The sequence below is a fragment of the Mus caroli genome, unplaced genomic scaffold (genome assembly GCF_978045245.1).
Source record: "Mus caroli unplaced genomic scaffold, Mus_caroli_1 scaffold_1, whole genome shotgun sequence".
Taxonomy (NCBI): Eukaryota; Metazoa; Chordata; class Mammalia; order Rodentia; family Muridae; genus Mus; species Mus caroli.
Window position 1 is genome coordinate 55916371 of NW_028227256.1, and position 25838 is coordinate 55942208.

The 25838-nt window shown below is 40.0% G+C and overlaps 1 protein-coding gene across 1 annotated transcript in view; it reads right to left on the reverse strand.

Moving 5' to 3' along the window:
* Positions 1-25838, reverse strand: part of Catspert (catsper channel auxiliary subunit tau) — a 97621-nt gene that overhangs the window by 42370 nt on the left and 29413 nt on the right. The window contains exons 9-13 of the mRNA XM_085837608.1: positions 22976-23110; positions 20005-20110; positions 18066-18129; positions 12397-12434; positions 10893-11180 (exon numbers count right to left, since the gene is read on the reverse strand). Coding sequence (XP_085693734.1) covers positions 10893-11180; positions 12397-12434; positions 18066-18129; positions 20005-20110; positions 22976-23110 — 631 coding nt within the window. The remainder of the gene's footprint in view (positions 1-10892; positions 11181-12396; positions 12435-18065; positions 18130-20004; positions 20111-22975; positions 23111-25838) is intronic.

A 25838-nucleotide genomic window follows, 5' to 3' on the forward strand; every position in this document is an offset into this window, starting at 1 on the left:
AATATAAATCTCTTTACCTTATTAGCTCAGGCAAACTCTTTGGAAAAGGATAAAAAACAACATTCTTCACCAAAACATTATAAGAACAATTTCCAGAGTTCAAGTCAATTAAAGCACCAATGTCTTCCATACTCCTACTCGGATGGCTCTTTAAATTCCACTTAAAGCATTCCATGGCTTTCCAAATCCAAAGTCCCTAAATCCACCTTCCTCCAAACAAAAACATGATCAGGCCTATCATAGCAATACATTGGTCCCTGGTACCAACTTCTGTCTTAGGATTTCCATTGCCGTGAAAAAGCACCATGATCAAGACAACTTTTATAAAGGCAAACATTTAATTGGAGCTCACTTACAGTTTCAGAGGTTTAGTACATTATCATCATAGAAGGAAGCATGGCAGCATGCAGGCAGACATGATGCTGGAGGAGTTCAGAGTTTTGCTTTTTGATTCAAAGGCAATGGAAAGGAAGGAAGACTGGCATTCTCAGGCAAGTAGGAGGAAGCTCTCTTCCACTATGGGTAGCTCCTTCTGAGCATAGGAGGAGACCTCCAAAACCTACAGTGACATACTTCCTCAAACAAGGCCACACCTCCTAAGAGTACCATTTCCTATGGGCCAAGCATATTCAAACCACCACACCCAGAATCCACAAGATGGTTTACAACTGTCCTAACCCCTGTTCCAGGGGATGTGACACCCTCTTCTGAACTCAACAGGCACAAGGCATGAAACACACACACACAAGCAAAACATTTATATACATAAAGAAAAAATAGAAAAAACCTGGATGCCTTTAAAAATAAAATGATACTGCATATGAGATCCATGCTGAGTAGATTTTAGCTACTCTTACCACAAAAAGGTAATTATATAAGTGTATTTAAGTGCTTCACATAGTAACCTTTTTACTTTCTATATGTGTCCCATAACATTATGTTATATACTGTAAACATGTATGATGAAAAACTACATGTAAAGTAATGGCACCCATGTTAATTAGCTTAGTTTAATTATTATACATATTAAAAAACCTTATATGCTATAAGCACATAAACATTTTTGTCACCCAAACCTTAATGAGGCTGGAAAACAATCAAATGACAGAAAGGAGAGACTTTTGGTGAGAAAAAAAAAATCACTCAGTGTCTGAGGAATCAAGCACACTTAACACTGATGGCTCACTACAATAGAGGGCAGCCAAAGGGCTAGGGGGTGGAACAGCTCCAGAAACAACACTGCCAACCAAAAATGAAGTATCTAGCAAAACTGAAGAGATGGCTCAGCGGGTAAGAGCACTGACTGCTTTTCCAGAGGCCCTAAGTTCAAATCCCAGCAATCACATGGTGGCTCACACCATCTGTAATGGGATCCAATGCCCTCTTCTGGTGTGTCTGAAGAGAGCAACAGGGTACTCATATACATAAACAAACAAATAAACAAACAAAAAACATTGTGAGAAATCCATAGTCTTAGATTTAAAACAATGGCAACAAAATCCCACCCCCAAATCAGGTTCACATTTCTTCCCTAAATGTGAAGGCCAGCTGCATTTCAGTGCATCCAGCACTGTAGATAAAACACAGTTTAAGAAATGGCATCTCTTGGGTTTACTGGAGCTTTCGGCTGACTAGAGTTGAAGCACACAGGTAGTAATAAAAAAAATTACATGGGTACAAAACCGGAATTTGAGACACTCTCCCCATGACTGTTACAGAGAAACTTTATCTGAAGGCTCTAGAGAAACTAACATTCAGTGAAGTCTAAAGGTGGCCTGGGACGTTGTATCGACCATGCCAACCAGCCAAACCCAAAAACATTCACAGGACTTTGAGTTCATAAGTCAGAAGTGGATCTGATTTTCTGAATCATTTGAAAGCACAGTTTAAAAGGGAGGAATTATGGTAACAAAGACATTATAGAGTTTTGTAATAATGAGATTAAAAAAAAAAGCCAAAATGGGGCTTTCTCATTCTTGTTTGCTCAAAATCAAGACAGAAAAGAAATTTAGGCTTATGAGCAAAGTCATACTAAAACTGAAGACCACATAGTAAAAGATGTATAAACAGGAAATGGGAATGGATCTGAAGGCTCCATAATGAACGCTAACCTCACATAAATACCTACTCAAGCATTCCACAAGTGAAGCGACCATGACCCCAAGGGTAGCTTAGGTGGCTTAACAAGTTTTTCTACCAAGGCTGACTAAGGAATGTTGAGTGGAAGAGCAGACATACCCAGGGAAGAGCATACAGATTAGTAGTTGAATACCAACGAGTCAACCCTGAAAACATATATCTAAGTGACACCATACTGACTGAGTTTATATTTAGGAATATATATCGAGACGATGCCGGGGCCTAGCAAACACAGAAGTGGATGCTCACAGTCAGCTATTGGATGGATCACAGGGCCCCCAATGGAGGAGCTAGAGAAAGTACACAAGGAGCTAAAGGGGTCTGCAACCCTATAGGGGGAACAACATTATGAACTAACCAGTACCCCGGAGCTCTTGTCTCTAGCTGCATATGTATCAAAAGATGGCCTAGTCGGCCATCACTGGAAAGAGAGGCCCATTGGACTTGCAAACTTTATATGCCCCAGTACAGGGGAACACCAGGGCCAAGAGGGGGGAGTGGGTGGGTAGGGGAGTAGGGGAGTGGGTATGGGGGACTTTTGGGATAGCATTGGAAATGTAAACAAGGAAAATACCTAATAAAAAATTAAAAATAAATATATCAATATGCATATCTGTATATACTGACAATTGATGAAAATAGACCAGCAATTTTAAAGAGAGAAAGAAGGGGTGTCCTATGAGAGAGAGAGAAAGGGGAAATGATGCAATTATAATCTCAAAAAGTAAAAAAAATTTTACAGGAAAAATTTTTTCTAAAAAATAAGATAAGACACAACCAATAAACAGCAGATAGAATGTTCTAGCTTACAGAAACTCCAAGCAGCAATGTCTAGAAGAGTATTGAATAGACACTCAAGTGTTTCTTCGCTGTTAGCTTCACCATGGGGAAGCTCAAGAGAGGACATTATGAATATGTATAAATTTAGAGTTCATCAGCACCAAAGGTACAATTGACAAGATAAAGAGCAGCATTTATCCTGGTTAATTATCTGGGTAGCCCAGTCTTCAAGTTCAGCAAATTCTAACATCCTGTGGGGTCATCAAGTATATTTTTTAAAAAAATCTTTAGTATCAAGAAAGAGCACTCTCGCCGGGCGTGGTGGCGCACGCCTTTAATCCCAGCACTCGGGAGGCAGAGGCAGGCGGATTTCTGAGTTCGAGGCCAGCCTGGTCTACAAAGTGAGTTCCAGGACAGCCAGGGCTATACAGAGAAACCCTGTCTCAAAAAACCAAAAAAAAAATAAAAAAATAAAAAAAATAAAAGAGTGCTCTTTATTTTTATTTTTATTTTATTTTATTTTTCGAGACAGGGTTTCTCTGTATAGCCCTGGCTGTCCTGGAACTCACTTTGTAGACCAGGCTGGCCTCGAACTCAGAAATCCGCCTGCCTCTGCCTCCCGAGTGCTGGGATTAAAGGCGTGCGCCACCACGCCCGGCTTTTTCTTTTTTTTTCTTTCTTTTTTTTTTTTTTTTTTTTGGAGCACTCTTTTAAAATCAGATTGTTTTACACTGAAAGAAATTGGTACCCGGTAGACCCATTGTTGTTGCAATCTGCCACGCAACCAAGATGTGGCCTATGAGCCTAAAGAATACACACAGACTAAACACTCTATGTGTAAGAAGGAAATGAAGAAAAGAGAGGGAGGAAAGGATCAATTCTAGCACATATTGCTAAAAAATATTTTTCTATAACACTGTTACATGTTGGATATGAACTGTTTCCCAAAATGTTTGCATGTTCAAGGCATGATCAGTCTTCAGCTAGCAGCTCCAATCACTGAGAGGTACTTATGTCATGAAAACTCATCAGTGAATTGATCCCTGTATCCATTCACACCCGAATGGAGTATTTTGAGGTGATGGAAACCGTGGGAATGGGGCCTGAGTGAGGACATTTGCTGGGGCATGCTTTTCAAGGGTGGAGCTCATCTCCGAACTCACTTGTCTTGGCCTCCTGGCTGACAGGAGGTAAGCAGTGTCATAAACGACGTGAGATTCAGACCTAAAGCAACAGGCAACTCTGGACCTCTAGGACTATAAGCCCAGTACATACTTTCTCTTTTATTTTTTTCAGGTACTTTGTCACAGCAATGAAAAACATGACTAACACACACTGTACTTGCTTCGTGTGCTTGCTATAACAAATTACCACATATTTGGTGACTTGAAACGATCAAATTTATTTTCTCACACTTCTGAATGTCAGAAGTCCAAAATCAGTTTTACTAGGTTGAAATCAAGATAAGGAGGGTCATGCTTCCTCTGGAAGCTGTGGAGGACGGGCAGGGGACATCCACTCTTGCATCAACCAGCTTCTGGTGAAAGAGGTGCTCCTTGACTCCAAATCCCAGTGCTCCATCTTCACATCACCTGCTCTTTGAGTGTCTGTGCCCACCTGAGTCTCTCTTACAAGGATATTATGATGGCATTTAGGTCCACCTTGGTAGCCCACCATTATTTCCCACCTTAGCATCCTTAATCACATCTGCAAAGCCTTTGCCAGATAAGATTAACATTTACAGAGATCAGGACTTGTTATCTTTAGGGACCACTAGTCAGTTTACTACAGCATATTTAAATTCAAATAGTTGCCCCTTAGTATCTATTGGAGATTGGTTCCAGGACCTTCACAGGATACTAGAATCCTCAAATAGCCAAGTTCCTTACACAGAATAGGATGGTGTTTGCATATAACCCATGCATATCTTGCTACATACATATAACACTCAAAATAGTAAGCTATAAAAATATTGTTATATTCATTTGCATAGGGGAAACATACACTGCATAAGACACATTTTGTAAAACAATTTTAACGTGCAGTTGGCTGGATACGCACTGTGACATACACATATGGAAAGATGATTAATATTTGCATACTAGATATGTGCTATCCTAATAAAGATTCTAAGCTATTATAAGAGAACTGTTTCCTTTCCTATTATAAACTTGTGGAGAGGGAGACACTCTGAGACAACAGAGAGTTCAGGGCTCAGCCATTCCAGGATCTTAAGTGGTACCAGTCTTCAGCCATTTCCAAAAAAGGCACCAGACAATTAGTGTAGCCATATTGGGATGACAAACTCCAGGATGGCATTTCTTCAGTTGATATTGTGTGAAACAGAACTTCCCAGAGAAGTATAGACTGTGAAATAAAAATGTTTCCAGATATATTAAGTTTCGGGATAGTTGCTATGTAACTATTTAGAAATGGGTACCAAGAGATAAATTGCTGATATAACAAAACCCCTAAAATGTGGAATTTGTTTGGGAGCTACCTCTTGGGTTAAAAAAAAAAAAAAAAAAAGGAAGATCCGCAAGAAAACAGATGATACGAGAAAGATGGGAAGGTGATTTTTACTGGAAACTAAACATGATCATGGTGACAAAGCCTGGCAGCCTTCTTACTAGTCTCATGGTAGACAGAACTGGAGTATCTGGCTAAGAATTCTAGGTTTCATGCTGAAAGTATATAAAGTGAACTAGAAGAGGGGCTGTTTTTCTAGAAACAACATCCACAAAATAAACCCTGAACCACACTTTGCTGGTGTACTTCTAATCAATGAGTCTCAAAGTAAGAAATGTTCTCAAGGCAGAAACAAAGATAACAAAGGCTTTAACATTATTTAAAACCAAAAAAAAAAAAAAAAGAATGTCATTAGATGCCTACATATATTATTTGAATCTTAGGTGGCAATTTATGCTCTGTCTTATAGACAAACTCTTCAACACTTCAGGCTATTTTGCCACAAGTACTAAAGGAAATGCCCAAGGAAATGCAGGCCTGTCTTAAAACATATGGGAGTGTGATAGTTAACTGTTAAATATAGTTATATAGCCGGGCTTGGTAGCGCATGCCTTTAATCCCAGCACTCAGGAGGCAGAGGCAGGTGGATTTCTGAGTTCAAGGCCAGCCTGGTCTACAAAGTGAGTTCCAGGACAGCCAGGGCTATACAGAGAAACACTGTCTCGGAGGGGAAAAAAAAGTTACATAAGAAATCCACACTTTAAATGAACAATAGTATCTCACATTGAAATATCTTAAAGTGAGTAGAGCAACTCAAATCCACAATTTCCTCCACAAAAAGACACAGAACACAGATACTGAAATATATAAAGTCATTTCTTATTTAAAAAAAATAAAAAGCATACAGCCAAGTCCCGAGGACACCATCACCAATGTGAGATAATCACATTTCACTCTGCTTTTGAGACACTGGGGGTTTTCCAGCTTGCAGAACATACAAATTCTGTTCCTGAGTCACTACTGTGTGGTGGACAGATAATTGAGAGCAGTCATACTTAAGGGGCCTGTCACTTGTCCCCGACTTAAATGTTAAATTTCAAGCCTGAGTCTCTTAAAAGTATCAGTGTGAGACCGAGGATCTGGGAAGGAAGGGGGGATATTATACATGTAAAGGGGATGCTGGGAAGTTAATCTATGGTACCTTATATTCTAACACGGTCCCCCAACGACAATGCTTCCCAAAGTTCAATCAGTCTGGGATGCAGTGGAAGTGAATCTAGACTAAGTTTAAACCTAAGTCTTATAAACTCCTATGGCTTCTGCTCTTGTGTGTTAGAATGCCTGGGTTGCCGCCGCATAAGTTCAGATGCCTTGTTGAAAGAGTACGTGAAGAGGCCTTATAAAGACAGCCAGGCAGAGTGTGAGGGATAGATACTGCCTGACATTACAGAAGGAGGCACAGACGAGCAGAGCAAGTGAGGAAGGGTAAAACTATCATAGTCAAGGACTATGTAGCCTAAGCATGTCCCATGACTGTCAGTCACGTAAGTGAGTTGTCATGAGTTCCAGCCCAGTCAAGTGTGGAAGTGATTTTAAGTCCAAGATCTCAGGAAGCAGAACTGTCCAACTAAGCAAATTAACTCCACTGAATACTGAGAGATGAGGAACGGGTTGTTTTCAGCCCCTGATGTTTGGAGTGACTGGTTATACAGCAATAAATGACTTACCACACACAAACTGAATACTTTAGCAGTAAGACTGAATATGCTACATAAAGAGCAAACTATGTGTGTTTGTCCATGGCAAACTACAGGCTTCCCCCCCCCCCTTTAGACAAGGTCTCTCTATGTAGTCTTAGCTGTCTTGGAACTGCTCTGTAGACCAGGCTGGCTTCAAATTTATAGAGATCTGCCTGCCTCTGCCTCTCTGCCTCTCTGCCTCTCTGCCTCTCTGCCTCTCTGCCTCTCTGCCTCTCTGCCTCTCTGCCTCTCTGCCTCTCTGCCTCTCTCTGTCTCTCTCTGTCTCTCTGTCTGTGTGTGTGTCTCTCTCTCCCTCTCCCCCTCTCCCCTTCCCCCCTCCCCCTCCCCCCTCTCCCCCTCTCTCCCCTCCCCCTTCCCCTTCCCTCTCTCTCCCCGCCTCCGCCTCTGCCTCCACCTCCACCTCTGCCTCCCAGGGCTAGGACTAAAGGCATACATCACCAATGCCACCCAGCAAAACTTCAGATTTCTAAATGATTAATATTCCTAAGTTAAAATGGACTCATTTTGAAATTTAAGAAAAACCTCTAACTCTTCAAAAGAGAAATGTATTTACAGGAGGAAAACAAAACTGACTACTAAGCACTAAATTTTTCATTAAAGGACCGTTAATATTTAAATGCTTTTAATGAAAATATAAAATATCATCAAAGAATATTCTACATCATAAAAATTTCTGAGATTAAATTCAAGTATAATGTTTAAAGTATTAAGTCATAAAAGACATTGTGAGTGTGTGCTTGTGTATATGTGTGTGCTCTTCTTTGGTGTTAGAAGGAAGGAAGGTACTAAGAACGTGACTGGAGGAGTAAAGTTGTCACCAATGTATGGCCCAGCGGTGAACTCTGTAAGCCACAGTAACAGCCACCCTACACAGACATGCCCACTGGAAAAACAATGGCATGGTATAAGAGGAATCACCCACTTTATGATTTAAAAAATTTTGATCTATAAATTGAAACTCACACCTGATGCAGATATTGGTACCAAGAACACCTAGAGAGATCCTATCCTACTCTATGTGGATATGGTATTAAACCAACGCCTAGTGACTTATTGTTATACTTACAAATTACTACATATTTCAGCCTTCATTGAAGAAGGTTCTTTTTGTAGTGTATGGTGATTAACACAGAGACTTAAAACTGGTCAATGTACATAGAAAAGGAAACTAGAATGTTCAGTCCTAAATGGGATATCACTATCACTTCCCCCTCCTCCCAAGGCTCAAGGATCATTATGCAAGAGAAGATGGAAAGATTAAGAGTCTGTGTGGATGCATACAAAGAAATGCTGTTTTTAGGACACAACAGAGAAGTTTTACTGTGGTCCGCGTTTAGAATTGCAAACCCCAAAAGACCACCAAGGAACCAATTCCTATGCAGTCACACTAGGGCGGCCCCCACCAACTGTGACACAGCAGGACAGAGAGCGCAGCCCAGAGCCCTCAGCAGAACAAGGTTGTATAGGAAATGCAGAGTTAAGTGAGGGGGTTTCCAGCATGGCAGCATCTAATTGAATGACTGTTGTGAGCCTAAATGTGGGTGCTCTGAAACAAAACCATGAGCAATCACAAATGGTCTGAAAGTATGTCTGGAACTATCAGACTAATCTTGATTGGCTGTTGCTAGGGAGCAGCTAGGGAGTAACTCTAGGACAAGCCATGGGGTCCTTCCTGGTACTTGGATGCAGCTTGGGTCCGACTGCTAGTCAAGTTCTCAGACTCTTTTTCTTTTAAAATGGAGGCAGGTCCCAAGATAAAGTAGGTTTGGCCTCTCAGCACATATGAACACACAAGAGGTTACAACATCATACAAAAAACTTATGCCAGTTCAAATCAGACCACAATTCCATCCTAGAAGACAGATAAGCATGAACTCCTACCCTAGCTAAGGAACAATTGGAAATGGATAGCAGCGGAGAGAGGGAGAGTCAGTTTTCCTTAAGGCCCTTGTAGGTTGACCATGTTCCAGTAGGAACCCTCACATTGAAGAGTACACTAGCAGTGCAAATGATACTTGATGAATTTAACAAAATAAAAAAAAGAGTACATAGCATTCGGTGAGTAGGGGAAGGGTGTAGACATGGGAGGAATTGGGGAGGGGTAAATATGATCAAATTCATTATAGAAACATTTCAAAGAACTAATTCAAATAAAAAATGAATTTGATTCAAGTATGAAAAATAAGGAATATATATACATATACATAAATATATATGCATAACAAAGATTGAGAGAACTAAAATTGTTAGAGTGGTAAAGGATTTATAACTACTTGTATTTAGCTTGTCTTTTGTTTGGGTTTGTTGTTGTTGTTGTTGTTGTTCTTTAAGACAGGGTTTCTCTGTATAGCTCTGGCTGTCCTGGAACTCACTCAAAAAGACCAAGCTGATCTTGAACATACAGAGATGAAGCTGCCTCTACGTCCTGAGTGCTGAGTCTAAAGGTGTGTGCCATCATTGCCGAGTTCAGCTTGTCTTTTATGTTTTGCATTTTCCAAACCTTTTTATGAGCATGTATTACCTTTACAGCAAGTAAATAACATTATTCAAATTATATTGCTTTAAGCTATTGATTAATTAAGAATAAGTTCCCAGGGATGGAGAGATGGTTCAGTAGTTAAGAGCACTGACTGCTCTTCCAGAGGTCCTGAGTTCAATTCCCCCAACCACATGGTGGCTCACAAGCATCTGTAATGGGATCTGATGCCCTCTTCTGGTGTATCTGAAGACAGCAACAGTGTACTCATACACATAAAATAAATAAATCTTTTTTAAAAAGAAGACGTCCCCAGCTACAGTTATTTAATGTAATGATACCTTTTGAAATTTCAGAGGGAATTTGGCTATGGTTTTGAATCCATAAAAGGATGAAGAGAGAGAACTTTGCTGAGGCCTCTAACTCCTCCCAGCTGCCTCTTTTTTTGTTGTTGTTTCTTTATTCACTTTACATCCAGATTACCCCTCCTCTCTGTCCAGTCCCACTGTTACAAATCCCTCCCCCTATTTCTCATACCTCTTCTCCTCAGAGAAAGGGAATCCACCCTCCTTGGGTACCACCTAGCCTGGGGCATCTTTGTCCCATCGTGTCTAGGCACATCCTTTCCCACTGAGGCCCAACCAGGCAGTGCAGGTAGGGGGAAAGGGATGCACTGGCTGCAGTAAAGGAAGGAGGATGCTGACAAAGGCTTTCTAATGTACCTTCCATTTACACTCAGAGTCTGAAACAAGGGGACATATGTGCTATGTTTTGTAAGACAATATTTTTTTAAAATTCTACTAAAATAATTTCTCAGGCTTTTACACGTCTTTGGAGTTTATATTTGTAATTGTTAGTACATTTTCAGCAGAATCACACACTAATGCAAGGTATTAGTTTGTATACTGACCGTTTGCTTTTCTTTCAAAGGAGTTCCCCCTTAACTGATCAGTACACACGGAGTAAGAACAATTAATATATTTAGACACGTTTCTACTTAGAGGCATTTGAATAACTTTGAATTTATTGGTATTTTGTAGACTTTAAAAATAATTCTTTTGGGTTTTCCTGTCTGAAGCTTTGCTGGGGGAGACTCACTTAGTTGAACTTCTGTTGGATCTTCCCTTTGAAAGCCACCTTTTCATTTCAACTCTCAGGAGCCCAAACTAGCCCTCTTGCTTTCAGTTGGTACCTCATTCTGTTGGAGAGAAACCTAAATTCCTCCTCCTTATTCTCTCAGGATTTATGGGTAAATGTCTCAACTTTACCTCTTGTTGAGATGAGCTTATTTTTAAAATGCTTGGATGTTTGGGCATTAGTTCTTCATCCGATGAAAATACTACACTCTTCCTCTCTTCGTGTGGCCGGTCTTCTGGCTCCGAGGTCTTCGGTAAGTGTGGCATTTCATTCTCTTCTACTATCTGTAGGCTGTGAATGGGGGGCAGCAGCACGTCCTCCAGCGGGGTGGAGTCACTGCTTTTAGGTAAAGATAACTCTGAATAATTTTGGTCCAACAGCTTTAAAACTGGTATGACCCGGCCTTCCTTATCACCATACTGCACCAAAAAAAAAAAAAAGAATAAACTTAATAAATTTAATCATTATTCACTAGTGAGTTTTTAAAAATCAATAAACCAATTATGTCTGTCCTTTACATACTGCCATTGATATTTGTAAGTCATCACATCCCTCAAGAAGACACTGAGAAATCTTACAGTTGACCTGAGCATAGATCATTATCTGAAATGTGATAAAGCAGTTGTTCATGAAGCAATGGCTTGCATATGTCTGGATTGCATAAATTGGCAACGTGTTAAGGACATCTGGAGGCTGATGTCTTACTGTTACGTTATCATCATGAAACAAGGGAAACTTTAGAACCAAAATATCACAATCACATCATAAAATAAAGGAAATGTAATAGTAAAATAATACAAAGAAAAGGAAAAGGAAGACTAGCTTCTTGAACTAAATGCTAACTCAATGTTGTACAATCTTATACAAAAGTCTCCATTGCTTCCGGGACTCATTTCTTTCCCTTGGGAAAACAGTACAAGCTGATTCTTCAGCTGACATCTGGCAGTCACAGAACCAGTGTGAAAACAACTGAGTAGCATTCGAGACAGAAACAAAGCTTTTAGTCTTTACTGATCTACATGGGGATTTATTCCTTAGTAGAATGAAAAATGATATTGAGATAATTCCACTTTTTCTGATTTCCATTATTAAATATATATTGTTAGGTTCACATTGTGATGAGCAGTTCTGGTGCGTAGGTCATCTACTCCTCAGACCTTAAGTAAAATTTCACGGGCTTTCCCCTTTTCTTCCTCAACATCATTAAGTCCTTCTCCTTGCTGTACACTCTAAACTATTACTATTTTGTGCTCAAGTCTATTTCCATGGAGCAATTTAATTTGAAACTATTTAATAGTATAGATATTGTTGTTGAATAACTTTAGGGATGCTTTTAAAGCTTTACCTGTAACTGTTCTTCCGCTTATATTCCATCTCTTCATAGAATAGTGACTATTAGAAATTCTCTTATGGCTGGAAAGATAGCTCAGAGTAGCTAAAGGCAGCACTGGCTGCCTTTGTAGAGAACCCAGGTTCGATTCCCAGCACCCACATGGTAGCCATAACCATCTACAACTAGTTCTCAGAAAGATCTAGTGTCTTATTTTACCTCTGTGGGAACCAGTCATGAATATGCATGCCTGACCTATGCAGGCAAAACACAAGAGAACATAAAAGAAGAAGAAATTCTCTTACCTCGTTTGAAATAGCTTCAGATTTTCTGTGATGAATATCTGCTTTAAAAAAAATGAGGTCTCTGTTTTACTTAAACAACATTCATTACTTACATGTATGTACACTGCTGAACTATAATTTTTCTCCCTTCAAATAAATGATAACTTAAAGCAGCTATTCAAACATGAACACTACCTTAGTGAAAACATGGTGACAAGCCTCCGGGAAGATGGGGGGGGGGCCGATGAAAAATAAGAAGGAGTATAGAAATAAGAATGGATCACATATGAATTGCTGTGTAGCCTTTGTATTGTTCCCTAAGTCCCTGGGCCATCTTACATCCCACCAACAATGTACAAGGTTTCTCCACAGCCTGGCCAACACTTGCTATCTTTTGACTTTTTGGTAACAGCCATCTAGCCAGATATATAAGATGCGATTTTATTGTGGTTTTGATTTACACTGGACTAGAGATCAGTGGTGTTGACCACTTGTCTTTCTCTCTGTAGAGACTGTCATGCAAGTTCCTGAGCCATTTTTAATCAGGTTATTTATACTGACTTGTTGTTGTTGTTAGTGAGTTGAACGACTCTTTATGTCGTTCGGGTATGAGCCACTAACCAGATGTGTGCTTTGCAGACCTTCTGGCCCATTCGGTACTTGCCTTTTCTCACGGTCTGCTGTCAGGGGCTCTCCTGCTCGATATAAGCCAGCTGTTTTTGTGTGGACTTGTGCTTTCACTGTCACATTAAAGGAACTATCACCTACGCCAACATCATTGAACTTTTCCCATATATCACCCGCAAAACTTACAGTTTCAAGCCTCAGGGTTTACATTTTTAATTCTCTTTAATTCACTTTCTTTTTTAAAGCTAGTTCATGAGGAGAATGAGGCGGGTTTTCACATGATTTTGCATTGTGCAGCTTTGTCCGATTTATTTATCTGTTCTAACGTGTTTTTCTTGTAGAGTCTTTAGGGTGCTGTACATATAAGAGCATACCCCTGTGCTGTCACCCTGCCTTCTGCATGGCTGCATCTGTCCCCACGATTACTGCTACTCTCAGCCTTGGAAGGAGACGCTTCTTTGTGGCTGCAGGCAGCAGGCAGGGCAGAAACTCACAACTGGTCACTCACTGACAGCACTCAGAATAAGTGACTGCTGCGTGCTCAGCCCTAAGCAGCAGGACATGCACATCACACCCTCAGGGAAGAGTGTGGGGCACCGAGTAGAAAGACTTTCAGAAGAGGAGGAGGAGGATGCATATTCTGGATAGGGTGTGTCCATTGCACCCATGAAATCACAGTGGCTATCTACACACGACCTGTACAGAATCAAGCCAGTCAACTCACTAGCATGAGTAAGGGAGTCTCATGAGGTTGTACTCCTAGCTGGGGAGCTGCTGCGATTGACAGCTGCTCGAGAAGGGGCAGTGCTGTGCACACATGCACACAGGCAGCAACCATGGGGCTCATGGGTTATTAAGAAAGAAACAATGACATGAAGTTGGGAAGGAAAGTGTTGGGCATCCAGAGAGAGAAAGGGGGCACTTAGGTTGGATATAAAACCAAGATACACCATATACATGTGAAAATATCAACACAAATAACAAGATTATAATGTATATGATGAACATATACATGGAGAATGAAATAATCAAAAGATAAAGAGATCCAAAAATGCCAGGTCATGTCGTGTAAAAATAAAATGGTGTCATCTCCCTTTCTGAGCTGGATGGCAGTTATCTCTTTCTCTTGACTAGTTGCTCTATTAGGACTTCTAGTATTATACTCAATACAAGAATCAGGGAAGAAAACCCTCGCCTTGTTCCAAGTTCAGAGGAAAAACTATACATTAAAAAATTGGGAGAGAGGTCAGGCATAGTGGCACATGGGAGGCAGAGGCTGGTGGATTGCTTTGAGTATAAGGCCATCTAGCCTGGTCAACAGAGTGGGGTTTCTCTCTCCTTTAGATTGATTTTTATTTTATGTGGATAAGTGCCTTCCTGCATGCATGTCTGTCCATGGTGTGTGTGCCTGGTGCATGGGGAGGTCAGAAGAGGGTGTTGGATTCCCTAGAGCTGGAGTCTCAGATGGTTGTGAGCCACCATGTGGGTGCTGGGAACTGTACCTGGGCCCTCTGCACGAGCAACAAAAACTCTTAAACCTCTACACAGTCTCTCCAGCCACACTTTATGTTTTCCTAGTCTAGCTTAAGTTGTCAATTTTATTTACATTTTTTAAAACTTAGTTTTATTGATTTTTTTCAATTCTCTAATTAAAAAAAAACTGCTATGATCTTTATTTCCTCTAACTTTGAAATTAGCTCCTGCTCTAGTTCTTAGTGGTTTGAAGTGAAGTTGTTTAATTTTAGGTCTTTTCAAAAACTACATTTTTTACTTTTAATTCTGCATATGTGTGTGTGTGTGTGTACACACATGTATTCTGGTGCCTATGGAGACCAGGGGTGCTAGACCTCCCAGAGCTGGAGTTATAGGCAGCGCTGAGCTGCCTGACACCAAACTCTGCAAGAGTATCAGGCACTCTGAGCCATAGAGCAAGCCACAAAACTTCTTTCTGTGGAAGCCTTTATTGCCATAAAAATAAAACAAAACTGACCTCTTACTATAAACACCCTTTTTGGCATTGCTTTTGCTTCAGTGAATGTATTTAGGGGTGTCTCTAATTTTTCTTTACATTGATTCTGTGTTTTACTGGTTAACTATTAAAAGTAAAATTTTAAATGCCTACATAGTGAGAATTTTCGTTTTCTTCTGCTGACAGTTCTAACTTCAGTCCACTGTAATTGGAAAGGTATTTGGTATGATATAAACCAAAGGTGTAACGTAAACCACTGTGGCTTGTTTAGTGACCTCTCCTTTGAAGAATATTCTATGAACTCCTGAGGATAGTCTACGCTGTTTTCTAGAATCTTCTACACACATCCATTTGGGCTATAGTTAAGTCAGTTTGTTCTGCAGTGCTACGAAATTCTCTTTTGTTAATTTTGTCTTGCTGTACTATTATGATAGAAAGTCCAGTTTCCTGTTATTTTTGTGTTGTTACCTGTTTCTCCTTTATCCTCTTTTGCATATCATTAAGTTCTCTGACACTGGTTACATATATTTACAATTATTTCTTCTTAATGCACTGACCCCTTTGTCATCATATTATGAACTTATCAGTCTCCTTTAAAGTTCTGACTAGTATTTTTATGATACAAGCAACGCCCCCCCCCCCGAGTCTCTTTTGGCTACCACTTGCATGGATTTGGACTCATATTCTCAGGCAAAAAGGCAAGCACCTTTACTTGGAGACCCATCTTGATGGGCCCGATTTCCTTGTTACTTTGTGTTGATATTTCCATATAAGAGAAAACAGTCATTTCTTTCTGTTGTTAAGTGCTAGCATTGTACAGTAAACCTTCACCAAACTGCCTGCTAGAGATTCTGCTGCCTCTTAAAACTTTCTTTCAAGTTCAAATTATCTTTGTTCTCAAAGACCCTAGGTATTAGATCACCAATGCACCTAGACAAGCAAGACAAGAGCCAGTGCCTCAGCCTGTCTGCGGTAAGAATCAGAATGTTGGCTTCAAACTCCTGATTCCTCTATCCACTCAAGTGACTATATTACAGGCATACACAACCATGCATGGTATATTTTTTGATTCTTAATGTGTCTCAAGCATCTAGAGTATGCTAGGTCTTAATGGTGTTCCGATACAGGCAAGACAGAGCCCATGTCTTAGGATGTCCTCAGAAAAATCAAAATATTAGCTTATGATCTTATTTTCTGACCTCCACAGTAGGTGCCTAAAGTATTCCTAGCAGCTAAAAAAGAGCAGGTTGTTTTGTGCTCACTCAGAATTTGGGAGCCTGTCAGTTGGTTTCTGGCTTTCTTATAAAAAGGAATTGTTTTATATATATATATATATATATATATATATATATATATATATATATACACTGTTGGAGTTGGAGTGTCTGCAGAGGGCCAGAAAGGTCTCAGGGCTCATGTTTTGGTGACATTCTTCCCTCAACTCACTTTTTACAGCTGTGGTGTGTATTACTTATAAAATAAATAATAATAGATTATCTTATGGATGTGGTGCATAAGAAGTAAATAGCGAGGTGGGGCTTTGGCTCAGCGGTAGAGCGCTTGCCTAGCAAGCATAAGGCCCTGGGTTCTGTCTCAGCTCGGAAGAAAAACAAAGCCAATGTAAGATGGAAACAGCAGTGTGGTTAATACTTAAGCTCCAGGGTCAAAGTCAGCTCTTACCAGCCAGTGACTATGTGGATTCTAATCTGCTGGTTATTTAATCTGCTTAATTCTCAGTTTACTTGTTTATAAAAACGTGGATAGGAAAGTGCCCAGAACACTTGTATGTACTGGAATGCTAGAGGCCTCAGAAATACCAAAAAGAAGCAAGTCATTAGATGGCTCACTGGAAATGTTAAAAAAAAAAAAAAGAATTAAAAATAAAACCTCTAGAGAAACAAAAATCATAGTACAAAAAGGTGTGTGTGTGTATGAGAGAGAGAGAATAAGAGAGAGAGAGAGAACGAGAAAGAGCATGAGCTAGCTGTTACTTCTTCCCAGTGCGTGAGACTGAAGAGGGAGTCTGAGTGTTGGGCTCTAGAGGTCCTCAGTGGAGCACTTGCCTAGCATGTGTGAGGTGCTAGGTTTGATCTTTAGCAACCAAACAGTACAAATAGCACCAAAAGCAGCTGGTATATTTCATGTAGAGTAGAGACTGAAGAAACAATAGCTCCACTGTACTAAGTTAGTACAGAAGACAGAACTATGAGCTCACACGCGTATATGCAAATGGCTGATACAGCTGGGGCAATGGAAATAGCATGGAAAGATGATTAAGTTACATCAAAACCTTGCAATAATAAATTATATCACATACTTAGAGATATTAAAGATATAAATCCATGTATTTAAAGTACAGTAGTATATATGCTTTAACTTGCTTTCTAAATAAATTTGAAAGAGATGTTTAGGAGACCATGTGAACACTATTTTTCATTAATTAAATCTCTTACTGATAACTTAGGGTAAGTTCTCAAATTAGATACTAATTGAATTTCCTCTGCTTAATAATTTCTCTTTCTGCCTGTCTTGTTCTGTCTGATTCACTCTTGCACACACACACACACACACACCCCTACCTCAATAGTTCTATAGATCAAATGCTTAATAAAAATATCTTTATAAATGTCACAGCTAGGATTTAAATTTCTCTATCTTTTATGAAGCAAAGAACCATTAAAAAAATGTTTTTTAAACTCTTGAGGTGAGAGAGATGACTCAGCAGTAAGAGCACTGGCTACTCTTGCAGAGGCCCAGCATATACATGGTGGCTCTCAGCCACCTGTCACTCTCTTCCTAGAGAAAGTGACAATCTCTGAGGGCCTCTGGGAGTATCAGGAACACAGATGATACACAAATAAAACACCCATACACAGAAAATACGTAGCAATTTTAAAAGTTAAAAGAAAACCTCTTGATAGGGGCCAAGACTTTTCTTAGAGATTACTACAAAATACAAATATAATTGGTACAATAATAAGATGTATGTATGATCTATGACAAAAGTGAAACTCATTTAGAGTAAGTAACTTTTATGCTATCCCACCTTGCTTTAGTTATCTTAATAATAAACATAAAATTGACTTGACTTTACCGTATGTTGTCCTTTCAAGCTCTTCTAATGCACTAGAGTTTGATTCACTGGGTACACTACTTCCCTAGACACACAAAGAAAGAAAAAAAGAAAAAAAAAAAGAAAACGTGTTGGGTAGAATACTTAAAGAACTAAAATATTTTTTCTGCTTTCATATTTATTTTACAGAGGACGCGGAGTTGGTGAGAAAATTAATCCAAGGAGCATGATTTCAACAGAAGTTGCTACTCCAGGAAGCAGCAGCCCAAGCTCGAGGACTAGCATCACAGAGATGACAGAAGGGAGCCCAGGGATGCGAAGCGTGGTGTTAGCTATACAACTGCAAGCAACGAGGAGAGCAAGAAACGTATCTGTATTGGAATATGTGATGGCCTATGTCTTTAAAATTATGTATATCTTTACAAAACTCCAAGGAAATTTGCAATGTACAATGACATTGAACCTTTTTATAAAGTACCTTTACTAATAAGAGCACAAATCTACAAGCTCTCTAATGACTAGTCTAAGTTTCTCCTAAAATATTAACTCTTCTACTAGTAAATAATAATTAATTTAACTTGTAGCAGTAAACTACTGCCCAACTATTACAGAGAAATTGTAAAACATAAAAATATCAACGCAGTTTGACTAGCATTTCAGGGTTGTGATCTTAGTAAATGTTTTATCTGAGATAGAAATCCTTTATTTCTTGATCAAAATGTATACATTAGATTATATATCTAAATTTCAAATGAAGTATTAATATCAAAATGCATTTAAAAACCACTGCAGCTCAACAAGACAAAAAGTACCATTTAAAAACTGTCCAAAGGTTTAAATAAATATTTATCCAAAGAAGATACATGAATAGTGAATGTATGAAAAAATGTTCACACCATCCATCGTTAGAGAAATGAAAATAAAAAATGCAATGAGCCAGCACTTTGAATTCCCAAGATTGTCGGGAACATTGGGACCAGCTATCACAACACGGAAACCAACAAGAGGTCAAGATTCTAAACCACCATACTTTCTTATTGCAATTTAAGATGACAAGGTTGCTCATACAAATAGTTTGGAATTTTTTTTCAAAACTTTAAACTGGGAATTACCATGTGGCCTAGCAGCTGTTCCTGGACATTCATGCGGGAAATCTAAAAACATTTGTTCACGCAAAAAAGGACACAAGAAAGCCAAGCACACTGATCCACATCAGTCATCTCAGCACTGGCGAGGCTGAGGCAGGAGGATTTTGAGATTGTCAGCAAGTTTAAGACTAGCCTACATAGTGAGACCCCCATCTCAAGAAAAACAACAGAAGTCTGCTCATGAATGCTCACTGCGGGCCCTTCACCGTAGCTCATTAGTATAAAGAGCCTCAAAGTTCATCAGCAGATGAACACAGAGACAAATGTAGTTTATCCATACAACAGAGATGAATCTAGAAACAAATGCAGTGTTGCTATATACTACAAATGGAAAACATGGTAAGGGAAAAAGTAAGCTGCAAAGGACCATGTGCTATATGCAGTGCCACCTTTAGGAACTGTCTGGGATAGGCAAGCATATACAGAAGAGTAACACAGACGGGCTGTTTGCAGAGGGCTGGGCGGCAGTGAGGGAACTGAGGAAATTCTCACTCATGGTGTGAGGCCACCTCTGTTTAAATAACGAAGAATGTCTACAATTGACTGTGGTGACGGTTACACAGCTTGGTGGACAGACTAGATGCCACTGAAGCGCAGGCTTTAAACTGGCCCGTTAACTGAACCTTAGATATCATGAATAAACACTTATGGAATGACACATTGTTAATATAGAAAAGATTATGAAGTATGAGTAGCATTTTATATAAAGTTAATAAGCAATTATCTGATCAAACATTGTTAATTATCAATTCATATTTCTACTAAACATGTATTTGCATACTACATATAAAAGAATACATTTTGTTAATTACCTTATGATCCCTTTTTATCATTTTTGGATTAATAAGGTTTCTTAAATAATCAGCTTTTTCTATCCATGTACTCATATTTTTATACTCCTCTTTCATTCTTTCCAACCTAAACAAAGAAATCAGCAAGAGATGAAACAAAGCCAGTGACAGGAGAGTGTGATAAAAGTCACAGAAAAATAACACAGTACGATCCATTTTACACAAAGGTCCAAAAGCAACTCACCAACAACATATTATCTAAGGATGCAGTTAAAACAAGGATTTCAACAAAAGTAAGGGTCATGGTTATGGGAAGCGATCAGGGACAGAGATACACCTTATAAAGACACAAATATACTCCGACATTAGTTATGATGATGATGCATTTCTTATCAGCTAGTCACTTTATTATCATTATTTACACTTTATGAACACATTTCAGAAATTATTCAATTATGCATTATTCTTGGTGTTTTAAAGTGCTTATTTTGATTAGTCTGGGCTGCAATAACGGAATACTATATATTGGGTAGATTAAACAACAGACCCTTATTGCTCACAAATTTCTTAGCTAATTTTCTCCTCAAAAATCTGAGTCTAGAATTCCTCATATATTTGTTCCCAATGATGGCCATGAGGCTTGCCTTGGCCAATGGGCCACCATTACTGTGACATTAGGATAAGTATGAGGAGCACTCTGCACAGTGGTGTGTGCCCTCCTTCAATGCTGCCTTCAGAATGCCATTCTGTTAATGAAGCCAGGGCAGCCTACCAGAGGGCATGTGGAAAACTCAGGTCCCAGCTCATAGATGCCATCAAGTGGCAGACAGATGAGCAAAGACATCTCGTGGTTCATCTGACTGTACAGCTGAGCCCAGCCAATAAGCAAAAAGAAAGAAGGTAGCTGATAGAAATATGCGATATACCTACACTTAGTGTGGTTTTTAATATGGCAATAGACAACTAGTAGCACTGCATGTGAAGGATACTCAGAACCTAACCTTGAAAACCAGGTAACGAGGGAGAGACAATCTTTCACTGCTCTCCTCCTACAAGGAGTGTAACACTGGGCAACCAGGAAGGAGATTTATAAAAATCATTCTTCCACTTAATAAAAAACAAATGGAAGAATTAGAATAACAATTTGATAATGTATTCCCAGAAATATAGTATGGATGCTTTAAAAAAAATAACTTAAAAAAACTGCCAAGGCAAATATCTTATGCCCCAGAACTCAGTATCAGTCTTGCCAAAGACACCTTGTCTATTTGAACCAATTCATGCATTGTGTGTCCACTCTGGATACATGCATATGGCAGAATATACTAACTCTAAGAGTTTGCTCATCCACCTGCCAGTCCTCTAAAGTTATAGGCAACAAAATGCAAGGTCCTGCCCCCAAACATCATCATGTAAGGGTGATGGCTTCAACATACGATGTGAGTGTGAGGAGCTTACCCATCTCATCTGCAGCCCCAGCGCTACTCAGAGCCTAGGTCTGATAACTGGGCAAGCCGGGACCCTGGAAGTCTGTGTCTGCTCTATTTTTTTTTCACTTTTCGCTTGTGTGTGTGTGTGTGTGTGTGTGTGTGTGTGTGACAGAGAGAGAGACAGAGAGAGAGAGACTACATCCTCTTGCTTATAGTTGTTTTACTTGGTGCAAGACACTGTATTTAAAGTCTTGCAGAAATAATTTGAGGCTCTTGTGTATATTATCCTCTAGAAAAGGCATGTGTTTACCTCTGGCAGCAGCTCTTACTTCTAATGCCAGAATGAGGACCAGTGGTAGGCAGCAGGCAGCTAGGGCATGGGCATTTAAAGACAGAGTTAGTCTGTCATAGTTCATTGTTGACCCAGGTAGAAGTCTGGGTGTTTATGAAGCCCATCATCCTTGGGATACACCATTGAACTCTGGCTTTTGTTTCTTCAGGACTGCGTAGCTATCTTAGCTCTGCTCAACTTCTTACTATCTTGGCTACCACCAAGTCCCTTGAAAATATGGCACAGAACAATGGACTCAACAGCCCTGGGTCTCTCTGTATTTCATGGGATCTAGGATCAGCAAATATTCACTGCTTTTATAATAGTCCTTTCAAACAAAATTTCAAAACATACTTCAGACTTCATTCAGACTTTGTTGCTGTTGTACAATGAGATGGTCTGAAATAACTTAGAAGAACGTATGTAGAAGTGAATGTGTGCACATGCGAATGTGTGCACATGTTAGTTTTCCACCATGCTAAGTTCATGAACATGAGTGGATGACCAAAGAACACGACTCTGCCCTCTAACCTGACACTCTGTCTATTTATCAAAGACTCTTTGAATATCTACCATAAGTCGGGCACTAAGTACCAAATACAGAAAGTTGTCTCAAAGAACTTAAGAATCTTATAGTTAAAGACTAAAAGGTGTAAAGAAATATATACCAAACTATAAATCATGTAATGCCTTCAGCCAGTATCATAATGCTGGACATCATAGCCTCCAGAATTAGGAGACCTAAGTGTCTCTGGATTAAGCCCCATTGCCTATGTTGTTTTACAGAGGTCTGGACCACTTAACACTAAGATTGGTGTGATAAAGGCATTGGAAACCTCAGCTGAGTATCTGTTGCAGAACGGAAGGAGCTATACAAATAAATGAGAATTCCATAACCGAGAAAGAAAATAACTAAAATTCAAATTTGAATTAGTTCATAGCAGATTTAAAAGAAAGAAAGAGTCAGTGAGGTGGAGAAGGAAATACGCAGACTAACAGAGAAGACACGACAAGGAAAGATAGCACAAGAGACCACAGAACAGACAGGTGGAGGAGCAGCTGTCTTAGGAATGGGTCTTTACCTCTTTTCTTGCCAAAATAAAGTACCCAATTTGCTGAGAAGTATGAACATAAAGCAGAGTCACAATGCGTATTCTAGGCCCGTGGTTCAACAGAGGGAATGTGGAACACTATAGACCACATATAAATAAATGAAATGTGTGCTCTTTACCTTTCCCGGGGCTTCTCACGGAGTTTCTCAAGTTGCACCACAGTGGCGTGGCTGGCTTCAGGAACCCCGATGCTAACATTAAATTCTGGGGATAAGAATGCCGGGTATTCTATTCGTTGCGGAGTAATAACATTTCTGAAAAATGGTAATAGAGTTAAATGCCGACATGATGTAAAAGTGCACCCCTGTAATCAGTGTGGTAGCCATTGTCCGGATCTTTCCTCCACTCGCGTCAGCTCACCCACCACCACGGGCCACCAAGACAGGCTAAGGAAGAAGAATCAGAATCCTGAGAGAAGCGCTTTCTTGGTTACTCATCCTGTCAAGACTGTGGGTGGTAGGGACAGAAGAGGTGGTGGGTGACCCAAAGCAAGGAGAAAAAGAATTGGAGCCCAGGCCTTTTAGAAACCATTTATAGCCAAATCTGCCTTCAGAGTCCCTCATTCTTTCAAACAACTAGTTCTATAGATTGAATCCTGTGTCACACCATATTAATATGTCTGTCCATATAGATTGTTTCATTCCATCTTCACAGCAAACCCACAGAAGAATTATGGAATCCTTTTCTGAAGGGAACCAGAGAAGAAGTAGATGAGGGCTTGGGAGAGGAGGAGAGAGGGAAACTATGCTCAGAAAGAATAATCATTTTAGAAGGGGGGTGATTTATTAAATCCACCTGACATACAAGAGAGCCATTAGTAAAGAGGTCCCTTACACACCTAACAGCTAGCAAGTGCCTTTTTGGCTAGTCTTCGCTATATACAGTAATGAACACCTTAAGTTTAAAATATTTCCAAAATAGAATGCATGACTTCCCCATTCCCTGAATATGTTCTTCGCCATGTCCCCTGGCTCGGGAGGTAGAAGCACCACATAGGCACCCAGTGGTCATACATGTCAACTACCACTGCCACTTCTCTTTTCTCTGTCACCGTCCATCTCTGACCTATCATTCCCAAAACCTCAAGAACTATGATTAAACATCCTAAACATTTCACAAATGAATGCAGTCATCTGTCCCACTGAATCAGTCACGGACGGCTAGTGATTCAGTGGGGTGCAAGTACATATTAATAGGTTGTCACATTATGTTGGCCCCATGAACTTGTAGAAGCTTGAGCTCTGCAGGGTGAGTCTGCTGGCTGGTGACCCAGGCTGGCAATGGTATAACTGAGGCAACAGCACAGTTCCTGTTCAAACAGGCTCAAGAACAAGGGGTGGATCGCTATAAGCTGGTATTTCAGATTGAAGGGACACTTTCCTTCTCAGGGAGAGGCTAGTCGTCTTCTTGCTGTGTTCAGCAGGTGAGCTGAGGCTACCCACACTGAGATCTGCTTTACTTGTAATACCTATTTAAATACTAATCTCATCAAAACTTCTCCCTGAATGATGAGCAAAATCCTGTCACTTTGTGGTCAGTCAAGTTGACGCATGAATTACTAATAATCCACTTGCTGTCAAGCTAGCATCTGTATTCATCACTTCAGTCATCCTGAGCCTCCAAATGAAGAGGGTCACGTGATCACCGTCCCACCTGACCTGACACAGCTGCCCTCTGCTCTCCTGACAGAGCAGGAGAGGAAGGAAAGGTCGGGTGATGTCTACCCCTCTCCTCAGCACCTCAGCACCTCACTAGTGTGATATTGTATGATATAGGGATACGGGTGGAAACAAAGCTGCTTACATCCATGTATAGATAGATTCATGCAAACACATTCATAACCAACCTGGGAGGAAATATTCATAACAAGCATCCCCTTGCTTCTGTAACTCGCCATATGTCACAGCCTCTACCTCTTTATTCTTCCACTGTCCATTCTGCCCTTCCTCTGCATTAGCAAGCTGAGTAGCTGATGCCTTACCTAGTGGTGTGATTAAAACTTCCATCTTTCTAGGCCACTAATAGTTCTGTGCCGATTAAGGTGCACTTTTCTATTAAATTTGTATTCTGGCCTAGTGAGATGGCTCAGCAGGTAAAGGTACTTGCTGCCAAAACTGAACTCAAGATCCATCCCAGCATCAAGTGGAGGAAGGACAGGACCAGTTTCCACAAGCTGTCATCAGTTTCCACAGGATGCCACTGTATGCTTCTACCCCAAATAATTTTTTTCTTTCATTTTTTAAAAGTTTCGTTTGTATTTTGTCTTTTGCATGCATAGGTATCTGTGTACCGTGTGCATGCAGTGTCCATCAAAGCCAAAAGACAGTGTCAGAGCCACTGGAACTGGAGTTACAGATGCTTGTGAGCCACCATGTGGGTGCTGAGAACTAAACACTGGTTCACTTGAAAAGCAGTCAGTGCTCTTAACCACTGAGGTATTTTTCTAGGCCCACAAATAATTTTTTAATGCAAAAAAACCCTAAATCACAGAGTGTGATTTAAACTACAGAGTCTCGTGTATTTCAGCACACCCTTCCTTTTGCCCACTGTGAGACAGTCCTTTGTGTTTTCTTCTGCAGTTGGGATCCAGTATTTACCAGTACAGTGACTCCCTCCTTTACCTGTTGATTCTGGGTCATAAGGAGCCCAGAAGCTGTACAGCAGCCTTGACTTCTAGTTCTATAATGCAGTTTTTCAATGGAAGCATTTACCTTTTTGGAAATAGCTCTAGGCCAGCACAAGATAAGGTTATAAGACCAGGAGAGAATGTTTTGTTCAGGAATTGTCAGGAGCAATGGTAAGCAGCACAGTGTTCACTTCTGTACCTTGATTCATGGACTACTGAATGCTGGCTACAGGAGAAGATGCACCAGGTACTGGTAACAGATATTGGTGATTCAGAACACATAAAACCACCCAGAGATCCATGTGCCAAGCCTGCAGGTGTTGATGGTGAGTGACTGACGTACAGAAAAGGCCACT